The sequence below is a fragment of the Amphibalanus amphitrite genome, unplaced genomic scaffold (genome assembly GCF_019059575.1).
Source record: "Amphibalanus amphitrite isolate SeventyFive unplaced genomic scaffold, NRLGWU_Aamphi_draft 000405F_arrow, whole genome shotgun sequence".
Taxonomy (NCBI): domain Eukaryota; kingdom Metazoa; phylum Arthropoda; class Thecostraca; order Balanomorpha; family Balanidae; genus Amphibalanus; species Amphibalanus amphitrite.
In genome coordinates, this window is record NW_024881899.1 from 188,306 (window position 1) to 206,251 (window position 17,946).

General features: G+C 49.6%; 1 protein-coding gene across 5 annotated transcripts; it reads left to right on the plus strand.

The window, feature by feature from the left end:
- Positions 1 to 218: 218 nt before the first annotated feature.
- On the plus strand, positions 219 to 12,719 carry LOC122390682 (vacuolar protein sorting-associated protein 53 homolog). Of its 5 annotated transcripts, XM_043383852.1 has the most exons (18): positions 487 to 581; positions 2,714 to 2,894; positions 3,176 to 3,361; positions 3,812 to 4,026; positions 4,397 to 4,517; positions 4,838 to 4,983; positions 6,169 to 6,384; positions 6,801 to 6,978; positions 7,292 to 7,494; positions 7,800 to 8,039; positions 8,392 to 8,553; positions 8,718 to 8,741; positions 9,091 to 9,216; positions 9,582 to 9,660; positions 10,017 to 10,165; positions 10,470 to 10,625; positions 11,733 to 11,889; positions 12,313 to 12,719. In XM_043383852.1, the coding sequence occupies exons 2-18, from the start codon at positions 2,802 to 2,804 to the stop codon at positions 12,463 to 12,465; spliced, it is 2,604 nt and encodes an 867-aa protein (XP_043239787.1). In that variant the 5' UTR covers positions 487 to 581; positions 2,714 to 2,801; the 3' UTR covers positions 12,466 to 12,719. The 5 variants fall into 5 exon arrangements, with proteins under 5 accessions (XP_043239788.1, XP_043239786.1, XP_043239787.1 ...); XM_043383853.1 differs by lacking the exon at positions 8,718 to 8,741 and having other exon boundaries at positions 219 to 581; positions 8,392 to 8,577; XM_043383851.1 differs by lacking the exon at positions 8,718 to 8,741 and having other exon boundaries at positions 426 to 513; positions 8,392 to 8,577.
- The last annotated feature ends 5,227 nt before the right edge of the window (positions 12,720 to 17,946 follow it).

The following is a 17,946-nucleotide window of genomic DNA, read 5'->3' on the forward strand; positions in this document are numbered from 1 at the left end:
ATGATGCACTTTTTTGTTTATTTGGCCTACTTTAAAAGCATTGTCGAAGTAACGGTTACATTTTCCGTGACTAAAAAAATATTTTTATTCTATATGCAAATGAACGACATTTTGTATCAACTTTAAAAATTTTGATATCGTTTTATTGAAACTGGAATTAGGACAGTACTGGCGCGTTTAGTACGATTAAAGGTTTTTTGTTCTTTTGCAGGATAATCAGTTTTCGATATTTTGCAAATTTAAAGATATCAATTGAAAGTAGCTGAAACCATGCCTTATTTTAAGTTATTTAGCATCAAATTTTTGAAATGGTTCTCAGAAAATTACTTAGACAGCTTAGACATATCTTTTTTATCTTCAAGAATCTCAAATCTCAGGCAGAATAAGGTTGATCATAGATCAAGATCTGATGACAATGCCAATAACAAAGAGAATCGAATACGATATACTTTGGCCCCAAGTCGTCAAGACCTGTAAAAAAAAAAAACATTTGGATTCTACTTGGACACTGAGGTTCATCAAAGAACATTCATTTAAGTCATTGACTGTTTTGGCTCATCTACTAACATCTGAAGTCAAAGGTAGTTAAAGTTTGTTTGCTAAAAAAGTACAAATTGTATCGATACTAACTCTTAGGTTATATCAAGCCAGACTAGCCTGGTTAGTGGTTCAACGTCAATGTTATTGCTTTATTGATGCATCCATGTGTTTGTATTTTCATTCCATTTCACAATGGATGCTGTGTTTTTACTTTTGTTGATATTTCACTGATTTATCTTGATAAAGGTTGTAGTTTGTGTTTGTACATAACCAAACCTGCCATGTTCTTCGGAACAGCTTGTTGTTTAACATAACATGTAGGTAGTTACCTACCTAATAAAACTGAAACACAGTGGAATTGATTGAACCCTGGAGGGAACAGAGGCTTATTTTGTTGATGTATATGTTTCTAGTACCTTATGGTAAAAAACTTTCTTTTTATTGTAACTGGTAATTGACCATTGTTTTATGCATTATGCATTTTGCTGAGCCTGAACGTTAAATCTTATTTCAAATTCATTGGCATTCACAGCTTGCATTCCAGCACGAAATGGTGTTTGTCAAGACCCGACTGGAAAAAATGCCTCCACTACGCCGAAGTTCTCGGCGGAGGTGATGCGCCGAAATTTCGGCGCAAGGGTTTATGCGCCGAAATTATTTTACCAAGCCATGCTTCATGCGCCGAAAATTTTCAAGGCTTAGGGCTTACTGATGGCTGCAGGCTGTAGCCACGCACTTTTCGTCGAGGGGGGGGGGGCTGGCGTGTGTGTGTGGCTGTCTTCCAGTGACTACTGTCTACAGACGGTTGTTGGCACGGTCGACGGGATCGGGCAGACAATAGACACCAGCAGGCCATGCGGGACCGAGCACCAGCGTTCGCTATCACAAAATCTCCTGACTCCAAACTCACTGGCATGTTCCATAATGTAACCTTTATTTTGTTGCCCGGCTCTGATCAGCAGTAGTGCCCAACCGGTGACTGACGCCTGACGGGGCCCTTCAACAGGCGTGGTGCAAGCACGGCCGATGGGATCGGGCAGATACCAGGCCACGCGGGACCGATTGCCAGCGTCCGCTCGCAAACCACACGCCGGAAATACAGGAATCACAACGGTTAATACGCACACGATAGCATACGTTATCTGAACTAGGGAATCCGACAATCCATAACCTCACTCTCGACCGGTGAACTGTTCCCGCCGTGGGAGAGTCACAATCAGGTTCACTGAACATGACTTAAATACCCTGAGATGAACACGAGACAAGATAAGTGATATTTAAGATGTTTAACTCCCGAAGACATTTAATCCTCGCCGGCCAAGGGGGGTTGGTGCAAAAACCTGACGGTTTTTTCGCGATTTACGCCGAAGTACGCCGAAAATTTCGGCGCAAGCCGTCGATTTACGCCGAAGTACGCCGAAAATTTTCGGCGCAAACGCCCAACTACGCTCGAGTTCTCGACGAAAGCGTGCATTTTTTCCAGTCGGGTGTCAAGACAAGGTCCGATCTACAATTGTGGCGCTGTTGATACAAATATATAACTGCAGAAATTTTAGGTTGTAAGTTTTATGTTGTAGGCTGGTAGGTTTAGGTATAGGTTGTAAGTTGTTAGGTTGTAGGTTGGTAGGTTGTTAGTAAGTAGCTAAAGTTAAGTCAGGTATGATCATGTTATTTTTCTTGTATTTGTGAGACATGTAAATAGGTATAATTTTTGGATTCAGGATGTCAAATAATGTAAGAATACAACAAAAAAAAAAATATTCTTGAAATCTTCTTAGGACTGTATCTTGACATTTACCCAGGAAACTCTGTAGTAGGTGCCTACCTACCTCCTAACACTAAGCACCTGCCTACCCTAGACAGAGACAAAGTTGATGCTGCTAACTTTCAATACAAATAAAAGCCTCAAGTTTTAATGTTAGGCAGATTAGCTGGGGAAATATGTTTTTAATGCCTCACATTGTATAGGATCTAAGGATCTTACTGAAAACAGGACAAGAATAAAATTAGGGTTGGAAAGATGACTTTGGTTCATGTGTATTAGCCCTATGCTGGTCAAATATGTCCTAGGGCTGATAGTGCAAACTGCTAACACAGCATAATAAGATCAGGCAGCTTTTCCAATAGGTAACAAGCCTGTTTTGAACTAATAAAATAATCAATATTTTTACAGGAACAGTCACCTTTTGAAGATATGATAAGGAAGAAGTAAGATTCTGCAGACAACTCTTACAACAGATATCAGTACCAAAAGAACAGACATGTTCTCAGTTCCTGACAGCTACCTCCAGCTGGATGAGGATGAGGGCGACCTGATTGACCTTCCTCCAGAGGTTCTGTCTGCAATTGATCAGGTGAGTATTTAACTGCATACAAGGCTGAAACAGTCTGTGACTTGCTACAGTTCCTGCTTTATATATGTTCTATAAAACATGGTGCTTAAGTTTGAGGTTAATCTTAAGTAGTTCCTCCCTGCCCTTAGTTTTCCCATGTCTTAAAATCCCTTCAAGATGCTCTTTTGGCTGTATGCTCATTTCCATTCCCTTACGAAATGCGCCTGGCTGCAGGCTAGGTACCTGACATGACATGGTCTCACTCGAAATCCCATTGATCTCAACCCTTTTTTTCGGCACAGGTCCTTCCGAGTAACGATCCGCTGGACCGTCCCGACTTTGACGTGGTCGACTACATCAACCAGCTGTTCCCTAACGAGCAGTCGCTGAGTAACATCGATGACGTCATATCGTCGATGACGGAGCGAGTGCGCGTCATCGACCAGGAGATCAGAAACGTGGTGCGCGGACACACCAACTCCGGACAGGTGAGACGCCGCCGTGTCCGGGGTCCGACGGCAGTGTCCGTGTCCGCCGGTAGTGAGAGTGTCTGCTTACATCAGATGGCAATGAAAGTGTCCGCTTGCGTCGGACGGTGGTCAAGAGTTGTGATACATGGCAGGTGATATTCGTAGTGTAGACAGCTTGATAAAGTTTAAATGTTAGGCAAGAAGTATCATCAACAACGAGGTGCCTTTTTCGGTGTTGGCCGATCAATGTGAAGCTCGTGAACGCGAAGCATCGTCTGATTCGAAGTTCAAACAATATGACTAGACACAAAAAAACGAATATCATTAATACTTCTCGTTTTTACTACACTTTATGAAACAGACAAACTGAAATCGTTTTAACTTTAACCTGTGAGGTGACACCGAATCGGAACCCGACTCGTTACTCCGACCCGTACTGTGACCTTTGACCCATAACCCCCTCCCCAGGATGGTAAGCGGGCTCTGGAGGAGGCGCAGAAGTCGATCGTGCAGCTATTCAACAAGATCTCCGAGATCAAGGGTCGCGCCGAACAGTCTGAGCAGACGGTCAAGGAGATCACGCGCGACATCAAGCACCTGGACCAGGGCAAGAGAAACCTGACGGCAGCCGTCACCACGCTCAACCACCTGCACATGCTGGCCGGCGGCGTCGACACGCTCCAGTTAGTAGCTGTGGGAACTGGGAGGGAGAGGGCAGGGAGGAGAGGGAGACGGAATCGGGATGGCCACGGGCTATAATATGCTGCATTGTGTGGGTAATGAACAGGAGATGTTGTGATCCATACTGAATGACGACTTATTAAAACTTGTGGGTGACACATCGAGTGCGAACTGCAATTTTTGAACGATTGCTGATCTCAGACAAACACGTTCTTGCATGGCATGAAGGTATGTGTTTTTGTCGTAAAATTCACGCAACCATTTCACCTTCTCAATTATATCTTGCACGCTCTACCTTATTCAGTTGAGCCGAACCGATTACCCACGCCGAGATGTTCGCCCCTGTCACTGTACCTGGTACCCCTTTCCCAGGTCCCTGATCTGCCGGCGCCAGTACGGCGAGATTGCCATGCTGCTGGAGGGTGTCATGAAGGTCCTGGAACACTTCGACAAGTACATGGACATTCCACAGATCAAGGAGCTCGCCGATCAGGTAGGTGTCCCAGAAGGGGAACTGTAGGTTTATCGCTGTAGGGAATTAATATTTTGCTTGGTGTACAGCCCGAGTCTGTAGTGTTTATGTGCTCTGTATAAAACATTCATTCTGCCTAGCACTTCATGGCCCTGTTCTGCATAAGCATGTTCGCATTCAGCACCACTCTTGCGCCGCTGAAAGATGATCGGACTTTATAAGCGCTGAAAAATCGTTAGTTGTTTAACATATTAATTAATAAGCCACTGAGTACGTGACACACCCCCACGCATAAGCTCGTTGCGTCGTCTAATGTCCCATACCCCCACCGCGTGTTTCAGGTGCACAAGATCCGGACCGACTTGGCAGAGCAGATCACCAGCGACTTTAAGGAGGCGTTCTCGGCGGCCAACTCCAAGAAGGCCATCCCCAGTCAGCAGCTGGGAGAGGCCTGCCTGGTCGTCAACGTTCTGGAGCCCAAAGTCAAGTGCGTTCTGTTTAGAGCTTCTTGGAGGCGTCATTCGTATGCTTTTCTGGCTGCGGAATATAGCTTATTGTTTTTACTGCTAAATCAATAAATTTTCGTTACTTTTCATGATTACGGAGCGAGCGAAGCGAGCGGAGTCTTACGTAGAATAACGGAAATTTCTGAGTATGAGCGGCCGGCCGGCCGGCCGGCCGGCCGTGCGGACGCTTTTGCGAGGCTTATATCTCAGCAACCACTTGACCGATTTACACGCGGTAATTTTTGTAGGGTAGCTTCATTCCTTCTACCAAGTATTGGACTATTCCCGATGCATTTGGGTGACCCCTTATGCACGTGCCACGTGCAAAACGAAGAGGTGTCAGTTTTGTAATTGTTGCAATATCTCGGTAACTACTTGGCCGATTGCGCTGAAAGTTGGCATGTAGGTAGGCACCCACTAGGCACTGCATATCCATGTGCCAGAGTTGGGGTGCTGCTGCACGTGCGCACGTGCGGGGGTCGTTTCCAGATCTCGAGAACGGCTGGACCGATGGCGCTCAAATTTGGTACACGATTAGGGACCAGTTACTAGGGTGCCGTGAACAAGTCAGTTGGGACCCATTTTGCACGTGCGCACGTGCAGGGTGCCGCTTCCAGATCTGGAGAACGGCTGGGCCGATTGTGCTCAAATTTGGCACATCGCTAGAGACCGGTTAGTAGGGTGCCGTGCACAAGTCAGCTGGAGGTACCCCTTCGAAATTTCGCACGTGCAAGGCCCACCCTCTCGCTCGCTCCGTTAGTCGCCCCAAAAGGCGTTATACTGGTGGAAAGGTGCTCTGTTTTCTTATGTTTCGATTTATTTCTGGCGGCCAACCATTCGTCCTCCCCTATTTTGTCAGGTAGATTTTTGACTTGCCATGTTTGTCTTCCTCCTTCACCCATTTCCACCCATCCATAACCGCCTCAGACGGCAGCTGCTGCGTTAGTCTCCCCCTCTCTCTCTCTCTCCCTCCCTCATCACCCCCTCTCTCTCTCTCTCTCTCTCTCTCTCTCTCTCTCTCTCTCTCTCTCTCTCTCTCTCTCTCTCTCTCTCTCTCTCCCTGCCCTCAGACGGGAGCTGCTGATTTAGTCTCCCCCTCTCTCTCTCTCTCCCTCGTCACCCTCTCTCTCTCTCTCTCCCTCATCACCCCTCTCTCCCTCCGTCAGACGGGAGCTGCTGCGCTGGTTCGTCTCGCTCCAGCTCGCCGAGTACACACACCTGTTTGGTGCCAACGAGGAGTCCGCCTGGCTGGACAATATCGACAAACGCTACACGTGGCTGAAGCGGCACCTGATCGAGTTTGAGGAGCGCTTCGGCCGCCTCTTTCCGCCCGAATGGGAGGTCTCTGAGCGGATCGCTGTCGAATTCTGCCAGGTTACACGGTGAGAGCAGGTGCCCGGGCGTGTGGTTGTTTGTGTTTGGGGTGGAGTGTGTGTGTGTGGGGGGGGGGGGGGTAGGTAAAGAGGTCTCTTGTTCTCCTGTTCGGCTGTGTACGTACGTTGTGTAGGAGTCTTGACTGTATAGGGCGTGGACAAGTATACCTAGGCGTTGATGCTGACATATTTGAGCTATAAGTTACGTGCATTTTAGTTAGTACTGTAAACCCTTCACATAATCAGGGACCGATGCATCGAACTGCGTTGAGGCATATTCCCTTGGAATGTCATGTCACACAGTTGAAATACTCGTATCTCGTACATGTGACCTCCCTCCTATGCTTCCTTCGGTGTTAGGTACCAACTCCCACTGCAGCGTGGTCCGTCGCCTCACCCCGCTCCCCGTGTGCTCTCCGGCGTAGGTCGGAACTCTCAGCCATCATGGCCCGGCGTGTCTCCGAGATGGACGTCAAGCTCCTGCTGTTCGCCATCCAGCGCACGGCCAACTTTGAGACGCTGCTGTCACGTCGGTTCTCCGGTGTGACGCTACAGGACCGCCGGACGGCCGCTGCCGCCGCCGAGCCGGCCACGCCGAAGGAGGTGGGTCCATGTCGGACTGGTCTGATGGACTGTGGTGGGCAGGGGAGGGTGGAATTGTCCCAGAGTCTGTAGCCGGAGTAACAATCTAAAACACTCAACACTCATAGGATGAAATTGATGGACGTTTGTGTTTTGACGATTGAGGACTTTGCACGCTTTCGGATTGATGATTTCCATTTAATTTATCTGCGAGCTGGCTGATGGTTCTAGTTCTTCCATTTGTGCCCTAAAGCCCCAATAAACAAATTTCTGCAGTGATCCTAGTCACTGTCTTGCCAGCCATCTTACCTCCGTTCACGCCCGCACTCCGCAGTCGACCAACCCTTTCGGGGAGCCGGAGCCGGAGCCCAAGTCGACGAACCCGTTTGAGACGGAGGAGGACGCAGCCGAGACGGAGAAGTCGGTTCCCGCCCCGCCTCCGCCGGAGCCAGCGCCGCCGCCCTCCGATCCGTTCCAGGGTCTGATCAGCCAGTGCTTCGAGCAGCACCTCAACATCTACATCGAGAGCCAGGACAGGTAACCGAGCCAAGATAGCTGGTGAATTGAGCACTATAAAATCTAATCTGCTCGGCGTGTGGTACTACCACCGCATGTATGCTCTAAACTTTTCATGTGTGATTAAGCATTGTTAGTTCATTTCATGGAACGAGATCTACTTGAAATGTCATGTGCCACAGTAAAAGCTCTAACATTTACGTTGTTTCTCATTTATTTCGTTTTGCTATTATCAAGTTCACAATATCACTTTGTTCTTGGTACTGATACACCCATAATGTTGCCATCCTAGCGTCACTACAAACCTTATTCCTCCCCCTTTCCAGGAACCTATCGGACCTGATGGAGCGTTTCAGCCAGGAGCTGAAGGCCAAGGGCTTCCCGAGCGCGGCCGCCGAGAGCTCGCTGATCCTGCCCAGCTGTGCCGACCTGTTCATGTTCTACAAGAAGTGTATGCTGCAGTGCTCGCAGCTGAGTCGCGGCCGACAGCTGCTCGCTCTGACGGCCGTGTTTCAGAAACACCTGCGCGAGTATGCGCTGAAAATTCTGCTCGCCAACCTGCCCAAGTAAGTAGGGAGGGGAGAGGAGGAGGCCCAAGGGAGGGTGAACAGGGAATGCACGTGCTGCTACGTTGACAGAAAATCTATGCCTATTCTGACGTTGATACACATTCAATTTCATAATTTCATATTTGTTTCTTACACCCGGTACACGTCTCATTGTCAAATGTATGCCAAGATTAAACACATTCGCTTATTACATTGGTATAATGAACGATGAATGCGGATCTCCTGTTTCTACAAAGTCCTGATTGTATCTCCCATTTGAACATAAGTTGTGTCGGAGTTACAGCGCTTTGTCCGAGCCCGTTCTCTTTACTCCACTATTACTCTCAGCATAACCTTTTTCCGTCCGCAGGCAGACAGTTAGCGGGGCCACGGGCGGCTCGTCCGGTAAGACTCTGCCGATCGACCTGAAGGACCTGTCGAACCTCTCCAACCTGCGCGACATGGCCACGGCCGGCTTCCTGCACAACTTCCAGAACCTGATGAAGGAGGGCGAGATACAGCGGCTCACCAGGGACGACCTCGGACGCGTCTGCAGGTAACCATGGTGACGGACGACCTCGGGCTTGTGTACAGGTAACCATGGTGGCTCACCAGGGACGACCTGGGACGCGTCTGCAGGTAACCATAGCGACGGGATGATGGCCATGTCTGCAGGTAACCTTGGTAACTCACCAGGGACGACCTCGGACGCGTCTGCAGGTAACCATAGCGACGGGATGATAGCCGCGTCTGCAGGTAACCTTTGTAACTCACCAGGGACGACCTCGGACGCGCCTACAAGTAACCAAATAACCATAGCGACATGATGTCAGTTGCGTCTGCAGGTAAAGGGACGACCTCGGACGTCTTATGGTGTGACAATTCGATTTGCAACAGCGGCTTTTTCATAATTAAACGTCCTGGTCACGGAAAATGGCGGTTGTTAACGTCTGTCATTTCGCCTGCGTTAGAAATAGGGAAGCTATGGAACAGAAAATATGTACGCGGGTGGTTCGTTTGTACTGCAACCGCCATTGTTCGCTGAACCCCCCCCCCCCCCCGTCGGCAGTATCCTGACGACGGCCGAGTACTGCCTGGACACGACGCAGCAGCTGGAGCTGAAGCTGAAGGAGAAGGTGGAGCCCACTCTGGTGGACCGTATCAACCTAGGCGGAGAGCAGGACGTCTTCCACAGGTCCGTGAGGAGGAGGGTGCGGGCCTGGTGGGCGGTCCGGTGCGGTCTTAGCCCAATTCAGGGCTGCCAAGATTGTGAAACTTGCTCTACTTATGGTTTTTGTGTGACTTATTCAGTAGTTCAATGAAAACATGCGAAGCTTGCTCGGACTTTCTGCCATCTGAATACGTACTAAGTGTGAATTTGCAAACTTCGTTACCATTGAATCACCTGATCCTGTTGAACCGTTCAACATAGGCAGTCCTTGTTTGTGACGTCTGTTCAAAACGTCGTTTGATATGTGAAGTCTGATATGGACGGCGGGCGATCACCGGTTGAGACAGTCTGATCCGAGCTCGCTGATTCGTGGCGTCTGTTCGTTGCAGCGTGATCGGCAACTGCGTGCAGGTGCTGGTGCAGGACCTCGAGTCGGCCTGTGACCCGGCGCTCGTTACCATGACCAAGGTGGGCGATCAACAACGCACTAACCCGCCTCACTCGGGCTAACACCAGAGCCCCCATATATCCTCATAAGTCATAGGTATATAGCATTATCTACGTCACCTATAATCGATCATACATTTGGTTGATAAGACATGATAATTGACCTCTTGTCATCTTGAAGAAATAGTGTCCACTGTAGTGTTATTTGCCTAAATGTTTTTGTCATATGCCTGTCACGGTTATCTATCATGTTTTCATCGCAGTCAAAATACCAGATACTAATACTGTCTTTACACAGTTGATCGCATTACCGCGTTACCCCCTGACCTACACCCACCCCAGCACTCACCGCTCCCCCTCCCCTCGTGTGTCGTCAGATGAGCTGGCAGAACGTGGAGTCGGTGGGCGACCAGAGCGGCTACGTCAGCATCATCACCGGACAGCTGAAGACCACCGTGCCCGTCATCAGAGACAACCTGGCCGGGTCCAGAAAGTACTTCACGCAGTTCTGCGTCAAGTTCGCCAAGTGAGTGCGTAAAACCGACTCGTCACATCCTTTTCAGAGAGTTGTGGTTAGTGATTAATGTTTGGGATGCTGGGCTGATATGGTGCTATAGGTAGTGGTGGTAATAGTGCAGTAGCTTGAACGACCGCAGAGCCTCACCACTAACGCTAGTCGATGAGGCCACTGTTATTTCCTGCCGTTTGTCGCCAATGGGTGATGCACTTTGTCCTCAAACACACCGAACAATTATATGGAGCTATGCATTCTGGTATGTGAAACAACATAATCTGCATGCCTGTTTATCTAACTCTTCTCCGTCTTTCAGCTCGTTTATCCCCAAGTTCATCCAGCACATTTACAAGTGTAAGCCGGTGAGCACAGTGGGAGCCGAACAGCTTCTGCTGGACACCCACTCACTGAAGACGGAGCTGCTTGACCTGCCCTCTCTCGGCAGCCAGGTGCAACGCAACGCGCCCGCCAGGTGAGTCAACGGACGTGGCGGTACGCCGGAAGTGACGACTGACGTGACGCTAAAAGTGACGTGATGCTAGGTAAAGTAATGATAGGGTGGAAGCGTACCGTTACATAAAGGCGAGTAAAGTTAGGTATATAATGGACGTGATCAACGCAGCATAGCTTCACGTAAGGTGACTGATAGGAAGATAACACAACTCTTTGGAATGGCCCTGCGGCCTAAGGCCGGGATTATACATATTACATACTAAACCTACACCTAAAACGTGCATGTGTAATGGTTTCAAGTTGACACTTTGTTCTGAGGCTGGTACATTGGCATGGCGTGGCGGCCACGTTAAATGATTGATGATAAGTGCCGAGTTGTAGTGGGGTGCAAATAGTGGCCTCGGTCGGAATGAGGAAGCTATTGTATTCCGCGTTGGCCAACGGTCAGTTACGTAAGAAGTCGGTGGGTAGCCTTATGTATGATGGTCTTTCTTGGAATGGAATCCCCTCACCAAGTAATCACAAAAAGTGATTTTAATTGTACTGATGTTCAATGGCGTTGTTGGTCTTGACAGATTATATTGCTATGGCTGATTGTCGTTTATGAGCGCTTTGACGATATTGTATTGCACTGCCAATAAAACCGCCTGAGAATCGCCGTAAAGTCGGTAAAGAAGTGCAGTCAAAGGTACAAAAATGTAATAACTCAGCTCCACTGTGGGCATGCACTAATTACGTGGACGCATAATGATTAATTGCATGGTCTAAATGACAAATTTTACAACTGTGTTTGTATGTGCAATTTGCTGTATTTGTTCAAACGTTTGTGCGATTTCCGATCCATTGCTGTCCCATGACTGCTGTCATTTCTCATATGTACTCATGTCCGAGCTGCATAATGGAATGACGAAGTTAACTGCTGTTGTATCGAAAAAACTTCCTCCCCCCTCCCTCCCTCCCATTGACATCACTCGCTCTCCCTCTCTCCCTCCGTGCAGCTACACCAAGGTCCAAGATCGTGGTGAAGGGATGACACCCTCTCTCTCTCTCTCTCTCTCTCTCTCTCTCTCTCTCTCTCTCTCTCTCTCTCTCTCTCTCCCGCTGACACCTCCCTCTCTCCGTGCAGCTACACCAAGATCGTGGTGAAGGGGATGACGCGCGCTGAGATGCTGCTGAAGGTGGTGATGTCGCCCCACGAGCGTCCCGCAGACTATGTGGAACAGTACGGCCGGCTGCTGCCAGAGTCCGACGCTGCAGAGTTCCAGAAGGTGCTCGATATGAAGGTCAGTCCGCATCCACAGTATAGGTCATGAGAGCGCTATAGGGTCACACTTGGTTAGCTGGGCACGGATATGGACAACTAATGGGTGGAATGATGCTCTGTCTCAACAAACAAACTTCCCTGGGAACACCCTGGGAAGTTTTTATTCCCTACGCCTATGTGGTAGGTGTCGCTTATGATGGCATCTCGGCAGTGTCCTCCAAACTGTGATCGCTGACGCGGTCACTGCTAACTTCTTGTCAGAAGGATTCTCCCAAGTTCTTTTAAAACCGATGACCTCTCACATCTTATCTGCTGCGGCCTGTCCCAGTCCTCGACCCGCCGACAGGCTTCTGGATCCATAACCCGCTCGTTGTCCCCTGATCACTGACCTATCACCCGTGACCCTTTCACAGACCCCTGACCTGACCTGACCCTCCGACAGGGTGTGCGCCGGGCGGAGCAGAGCCAGCTGCTGGATGTGTTCCGCAGCAGCCGTCCGGGCGGAGCGGCAGCCGCCACCGCCACCACCGGCAGCCCCGAGCACGAGGCCGGCCGAATCCACCGGTTAGAGAAACTCATCAAACGACGAATGTAGCGAACTGCAGCTGGGACGGGGGGAGGGGTGATAATTGGTTGTTGTGTTTTGTGGATGTGTGATGTACTGGGGATGTCACGAATTATATTGCTTTATTTTTGTTGGTGCACGGTTAAAGTCACGCTTGTTGAATTCGTTTCCTAGTTTTTGCTGGGATGTAATTTATCAAAGTACCAATTTAGTTCGCTCAACACAGCTATTCCAGGGTGTTTAAGACGAACAAATGGGCCAATATATTGATATCTGATACTGCCGCTTCTATTTTGTATCTCACAACTCATACCGTCGCCGGTGTGACCCATCCACGTGGCGTAGAGGCCATGGGGGCCACCGTCTTAAGTCGCATTGTGTCAGGTGACGCTGCACTGCGCTCACTGGGATAGGCCGTGCTAATACGATACTGCGCACCGTTTCAAACAACGCAGAACCGAGTTAATTATTTCCACGGTGACTATAAATATTTCATTATTTCATTATTTCATTTATTATTTATTCATTCTGAATAAATAATTATTTCATTCTGACACACTTCCACAGACTGTAAAACTGAGCGTGTGGCGTACTCGCCTATTTGACCACGTGTGTTTGTGTAATTGCGCACTCGCCTGGGAATAACCGTCGGCGTATTAGCATGTTCGCTGACGGCAGTAGAGGGTTAAATGCTGCACTGGGTAGAGGCCGCACTCGGTACTCGGTAGTAGCTCCAGGGGGTGATCGAGCGCCCAGCAGCGAAACACTGACGGTAGGGACGGCTCGGGGGCGGAGTGGCGCAAACTGCGATGTTTGGGCAGTAATTTGAGTGACCCTGATACTGAGTGGTAAATGAGGTGCCGGCAAACCAACCGACCGCGCAAAGTCCCCGACCGTTGCTGACACTGTAAATTTGACTGTGAGCGACTAACGGAGTCGTTTTGGGAATTGCCTCACTTTACTGGTTTCGAACTGGAGGGGCTAATGCTTAAGCACTGAACTTCCAGAGGTGGGGGTAGGTTGTTGTAGCCCGCGAGAAGTAAAATGAGGATAGTTCAGGCATCCACAGTAAAAGAACGACGGGAACGCCAAAAATACTTTACAACAAACGGAATGATCACTGAGAAGATCACTCCGGTTTCAAGTGAGCTAGATAGGCGAAGGATCTTGGATCAAAGTGGTCTCAGACGACTCTCATCAAGCTAGGTCTCTTCCCATCCAGTGTGCACCCTCCCCTTCCAGCCCCTTCCCTCCCCTGCCTTCCTATGGATCGACCGATCACCGGCGCGGCGCGGGCCGATAGGCACGGCATCGAGCGATTACGGCGACATTGGACAGCCGACACGCGATACGTGGTATGTGCCATAGCCGGCGGCACCCGGCAGACCTACGCAGCTTCACAGTGTTCATCGTAGAGCTGGGAACTCCGAGCAAGGCCCTATATAGTCCCAAGGGTGGGTAGGGCCTGACTTGAGGGTGAATTTGCGTTGTTGCAGGTGCGTCTGTCGCCAACAAGTACCTACTTAGTACGTCAACAACAGTTTCTTTCCCGAGCAGGAAAGCGGAGGTTAAAATCATTAGATAGCTCCGAGCCTCCGGCTCCGGTTGAGTGTTCAATCTTGAGCTCCAAGAAATGTTTCCAAATATGTTTCGGTGACGCTTGCTCCGGGAACTTTTTAACGACTCCGGCTCTATACCCCTAGGTTTGCTTCAGATAATTTCGCCAGCGGACCGTGCATGGTGTGACCTGAAATAAATCCCAAATCCGTATTCCCAGCCTCGGGGACGTTCGAGGCTATCCAGGCGTCCAGCGTTGACGGCTGGATTGGCGCTGTTACCATGGTGACCTAACGATTCGCGACAGAAGTCCTGCAGATGTCTCAGACATGAACAGACTAGGAAGCGCAGAAAGGTGGAAGCCTAATAACAGCTAGCTAGACTGGAATCGGGGGCATGGCAGCTTTGATACCCTTCGGTAAGCGGCAAGCGCTCTCAAGTTATAAGTTCTAACCACTCACAAACACCGATGACAATGCTTGCGTCCTTCAATTTAAGCACATTGCATGTAATGTATGAAATATTCAGTAGTTGTACAGTGCCAATGACCAAGAATCGCACTGGACCGCACTGTTCCCAACACCCCCAACGTTGAGGCAGTGTCGCATCCAGCGAACATGCCCTGCGGTACACGGGGAGTGCTCGCTTATATCGGTGCATATTGGAGCTCGATTTGTCTGCAAAGAACATGCGACTCGGGAAGGAATCTAGGTCATGCTGCGACCCGGCCGGGCCGCCCCACTTCCTTTCTTTGTTTCTTGTTGTAGACATTCGGGCAATAGACAAAAGGACGGTTCTGTGAGAGCTAGCATGTCAATAATCGATGGTGTTTTCCCATCTATCGTGCCTTTCAGAGTGGAGTGACATCGAAAATGCATCTCTCCAATGCAGTGCCATGACCTATAAGGACAAAATCTTGCATATCTTCCTTCCTACCAAAACAGGCATTGCAGCAAATACAAATGAAATAGCATACGCCATACCATGTCACTTCTTTACAAGTGACAATTTAAAGGCCTACTTATCGGTGTTGTGTACTTGTATATACCATAGGTTTTCAGTTTTCACAGGGATCATACAAGCTCAGATCTAAAGCTATCATCTCTCCCGCAACTCGTTTCATCGATCCTCAGTTGTTTCGCGAGGCCCTTTCACGCGCTTCCCTTACGGCGAACGCCCCTAGTCTAAATAGAGCGCCGCTCCGCCCCCGCAGAGATGCTCTATACAACGGACACAGAACACTGGACAGGAGGGGCTGGGAACCGACCACCTGGCGGACAACTTCCGTTTGGGGCACGGGACCTCCGACGGGAAAATTTCATGCAGTGACAAAAGTGGTCATGTGCGCCACCGGCCAGTGCCCATTCCAGTGTTCACGCTTTTACAAAAAATAAAAATAAAATGATTGTACGATGTATCTATTTATCTATTCGAGCGATAGCGATACATGCTTTTATACGGATTTTGATTATTTTAGACATCGTAAAATGATGCGTATAAATAAAGAATCGTGCGGTCGTTCCTGCGCTTCAAATATGAGAAGTGAAAACATTCCTATAACGATAGCCAGCAGCGCAGCGTGCAGCTATTTTCCTAAGTTTTGACTTTCCTTCAGAAGGCAAACGAATATATTGATCACGATTCACACACCGTATTGTAAAAAATGTCTTACTTAACATTGACAACAATTCTGAGACGGAGACCTGATGCAAACCACATAACTAGTGTCTATATAGGCTTACCTTAATCATGCAGAGTCAGCAAATTCAGATATCCGTTCAAGTCGTACAATACACCTTTACATACGTCATATATTATAGAGCCCGCTTTCATAACGTCACCGTATTCACATACCGTAATTCAGCGGGTGCTACGTCACAGGCGCTGGGTCGGTCCCTTCCAAGAACGGTTGCATAAGTCTTTGGGACATTAACACGTCATTGTGGTAGCATCTATTGAACGACGGTAGCGCGCTGCTCGGAACGAATCGAAGCTTTCCAGGACCGCACGGTGGGTTACTGAACCATCGTCACTTCACCTTTTACCCGCGAAAGGTGAAAGGTGGTAGGTAAAACGTGCCCAACAACAGGCAGACGTGCGTGGCAAATGTCATGTAGCTATTCTTACATTCATAAGCAGCTGAATGCCTTATCTTTTGTCCACTAGACTCAAACAGCGACGTATATTCAGCCGTATTACATACTTTGTTCTGTCGCGGCGGGCCTATCAAGCTCCGTGCTGTGCGGCACAGCATACCTTCAGGCGCGCACTACTAGCGACATCTAGGGACAGAAGTTGAAACATGGGTACGTCAACGTGCGAAGTGCGACGTAAGATCGAGCCTTATCAAGGCGCAAATTGCGAAAAGCGTAATGATCACTGAATACGAGTTTCGCATTCAGTGTTCAGTGTTTCGTATTCTCGTAAGTTATTTTTGACGTCCGCAACAATCTCACTTGCAGATAAATTAGTTCACAGCGTGGGCAGGTCAAGCGTCATAGCTTTCTTAGTTGCCTGATACCTAAACAGTAAACAGTAAACATACATCGCTGTTTTATCGGTGCCTACCACACAAGTAGTCACTGCGGGCTAGCTCAGACCACCACGCAGCAATCCATTGTGCCGTCTGAATCACCAAACAGCGGTATGACGACACACCATCACGGCATCACCCGGGGCCCGGCACAACCGCGGCTCTGTTCCGGCCGAACGGTGACGACATGGATCGTGGGCGGACGGAGGCCGGTCACGGTACCAAATTCGTCAGCCCAGTGGGAGCGGCACCGGACGGCATCAGACGGCTAGGACGGCACCAGAGCGATCTCCTCTGACACATAGCTCGGAGTGACTCGGTGAACGTCACGAGAGACAGCGCGATTGTCAATCAGCCACTGGGGCCGTAAGACGGAACAATGACAATAACCACAAGCCTACCGCTGTGGGTGTACACATTTTTGGCTCCAATAACGGCAAATAAACATATTCGTGCTCACTATTGCACGCATTGTCAAACAACGCGGCCGGAAATACCTGACCCATGCAAACTGCAGCATACCGGCTACTGACCGCTATTGCCGCCGTCCACGACCCATGCATCTCAGTCACCGGACCGTGGTCTCTGGACCGCCGGACCACTGTGGACCGCAGACACGACCATCTCTACTGTGACGTGCCGCTACCTGCCGACCACGGTCTACTAGCCGGCGGGGACCCGACGGGCCGGTCATTGCCATGCTGTGCAGATAGACGACTGGACGGCAAGATGGTATTTGATCGACAGCATCGTGCAGAACAAGTTCTGCGCAGTGCAAGGCAGAATCAATACAGCGGCTTTCGCAGGAGAGTTAAATTAATTAGTAAATTAGTGGCAAACTCAAACAGAGGCATTAAATAATGAAAAGTCGGAGAAATGGGCCACGAGCACGCTAGACAAACGCAGCGGCGAAGGTAGGTATGCATAATCCCTCACAAATGTCCACAAGAAGCACACGTGTTTGGTGCCAGCCGTCACTGTCACGATATTGCTGGAACCAGTAATAACTGCGGATGTGATCCATCTCCAATCTCCATCTATCGGTGACAGGGCAAAGGCGACACATTGTCACCTCAGGCCACTGCCACCTCCAGGCGGCTGAAGTAGGTGCGTTACACGTGCCGTGACCTCTGCTGACACGGCCTGTCATCACCGTTCGTCCACCGCCGGGGCAGGTGGCTGTGGTATACATAGAGGTATCAGCGGGCCGCAGCCGCCGCGGTCGATCGTCCCAGTTAGAGCACGCGGCGTGCATAGCGCCGTGCACCACGGCGTGCACTGCATGCACCGCCCATCGACCGGTAGTCTCCCCCAGGATCGGCTGTCGACTTATCTGGCTGTTGACGACGGCTGCCATGGCAACCCTGATTGTGACGTCACTCCGGGCGGCGGCGGTGGTCGCTCTCTCTGCACGCTGCCGC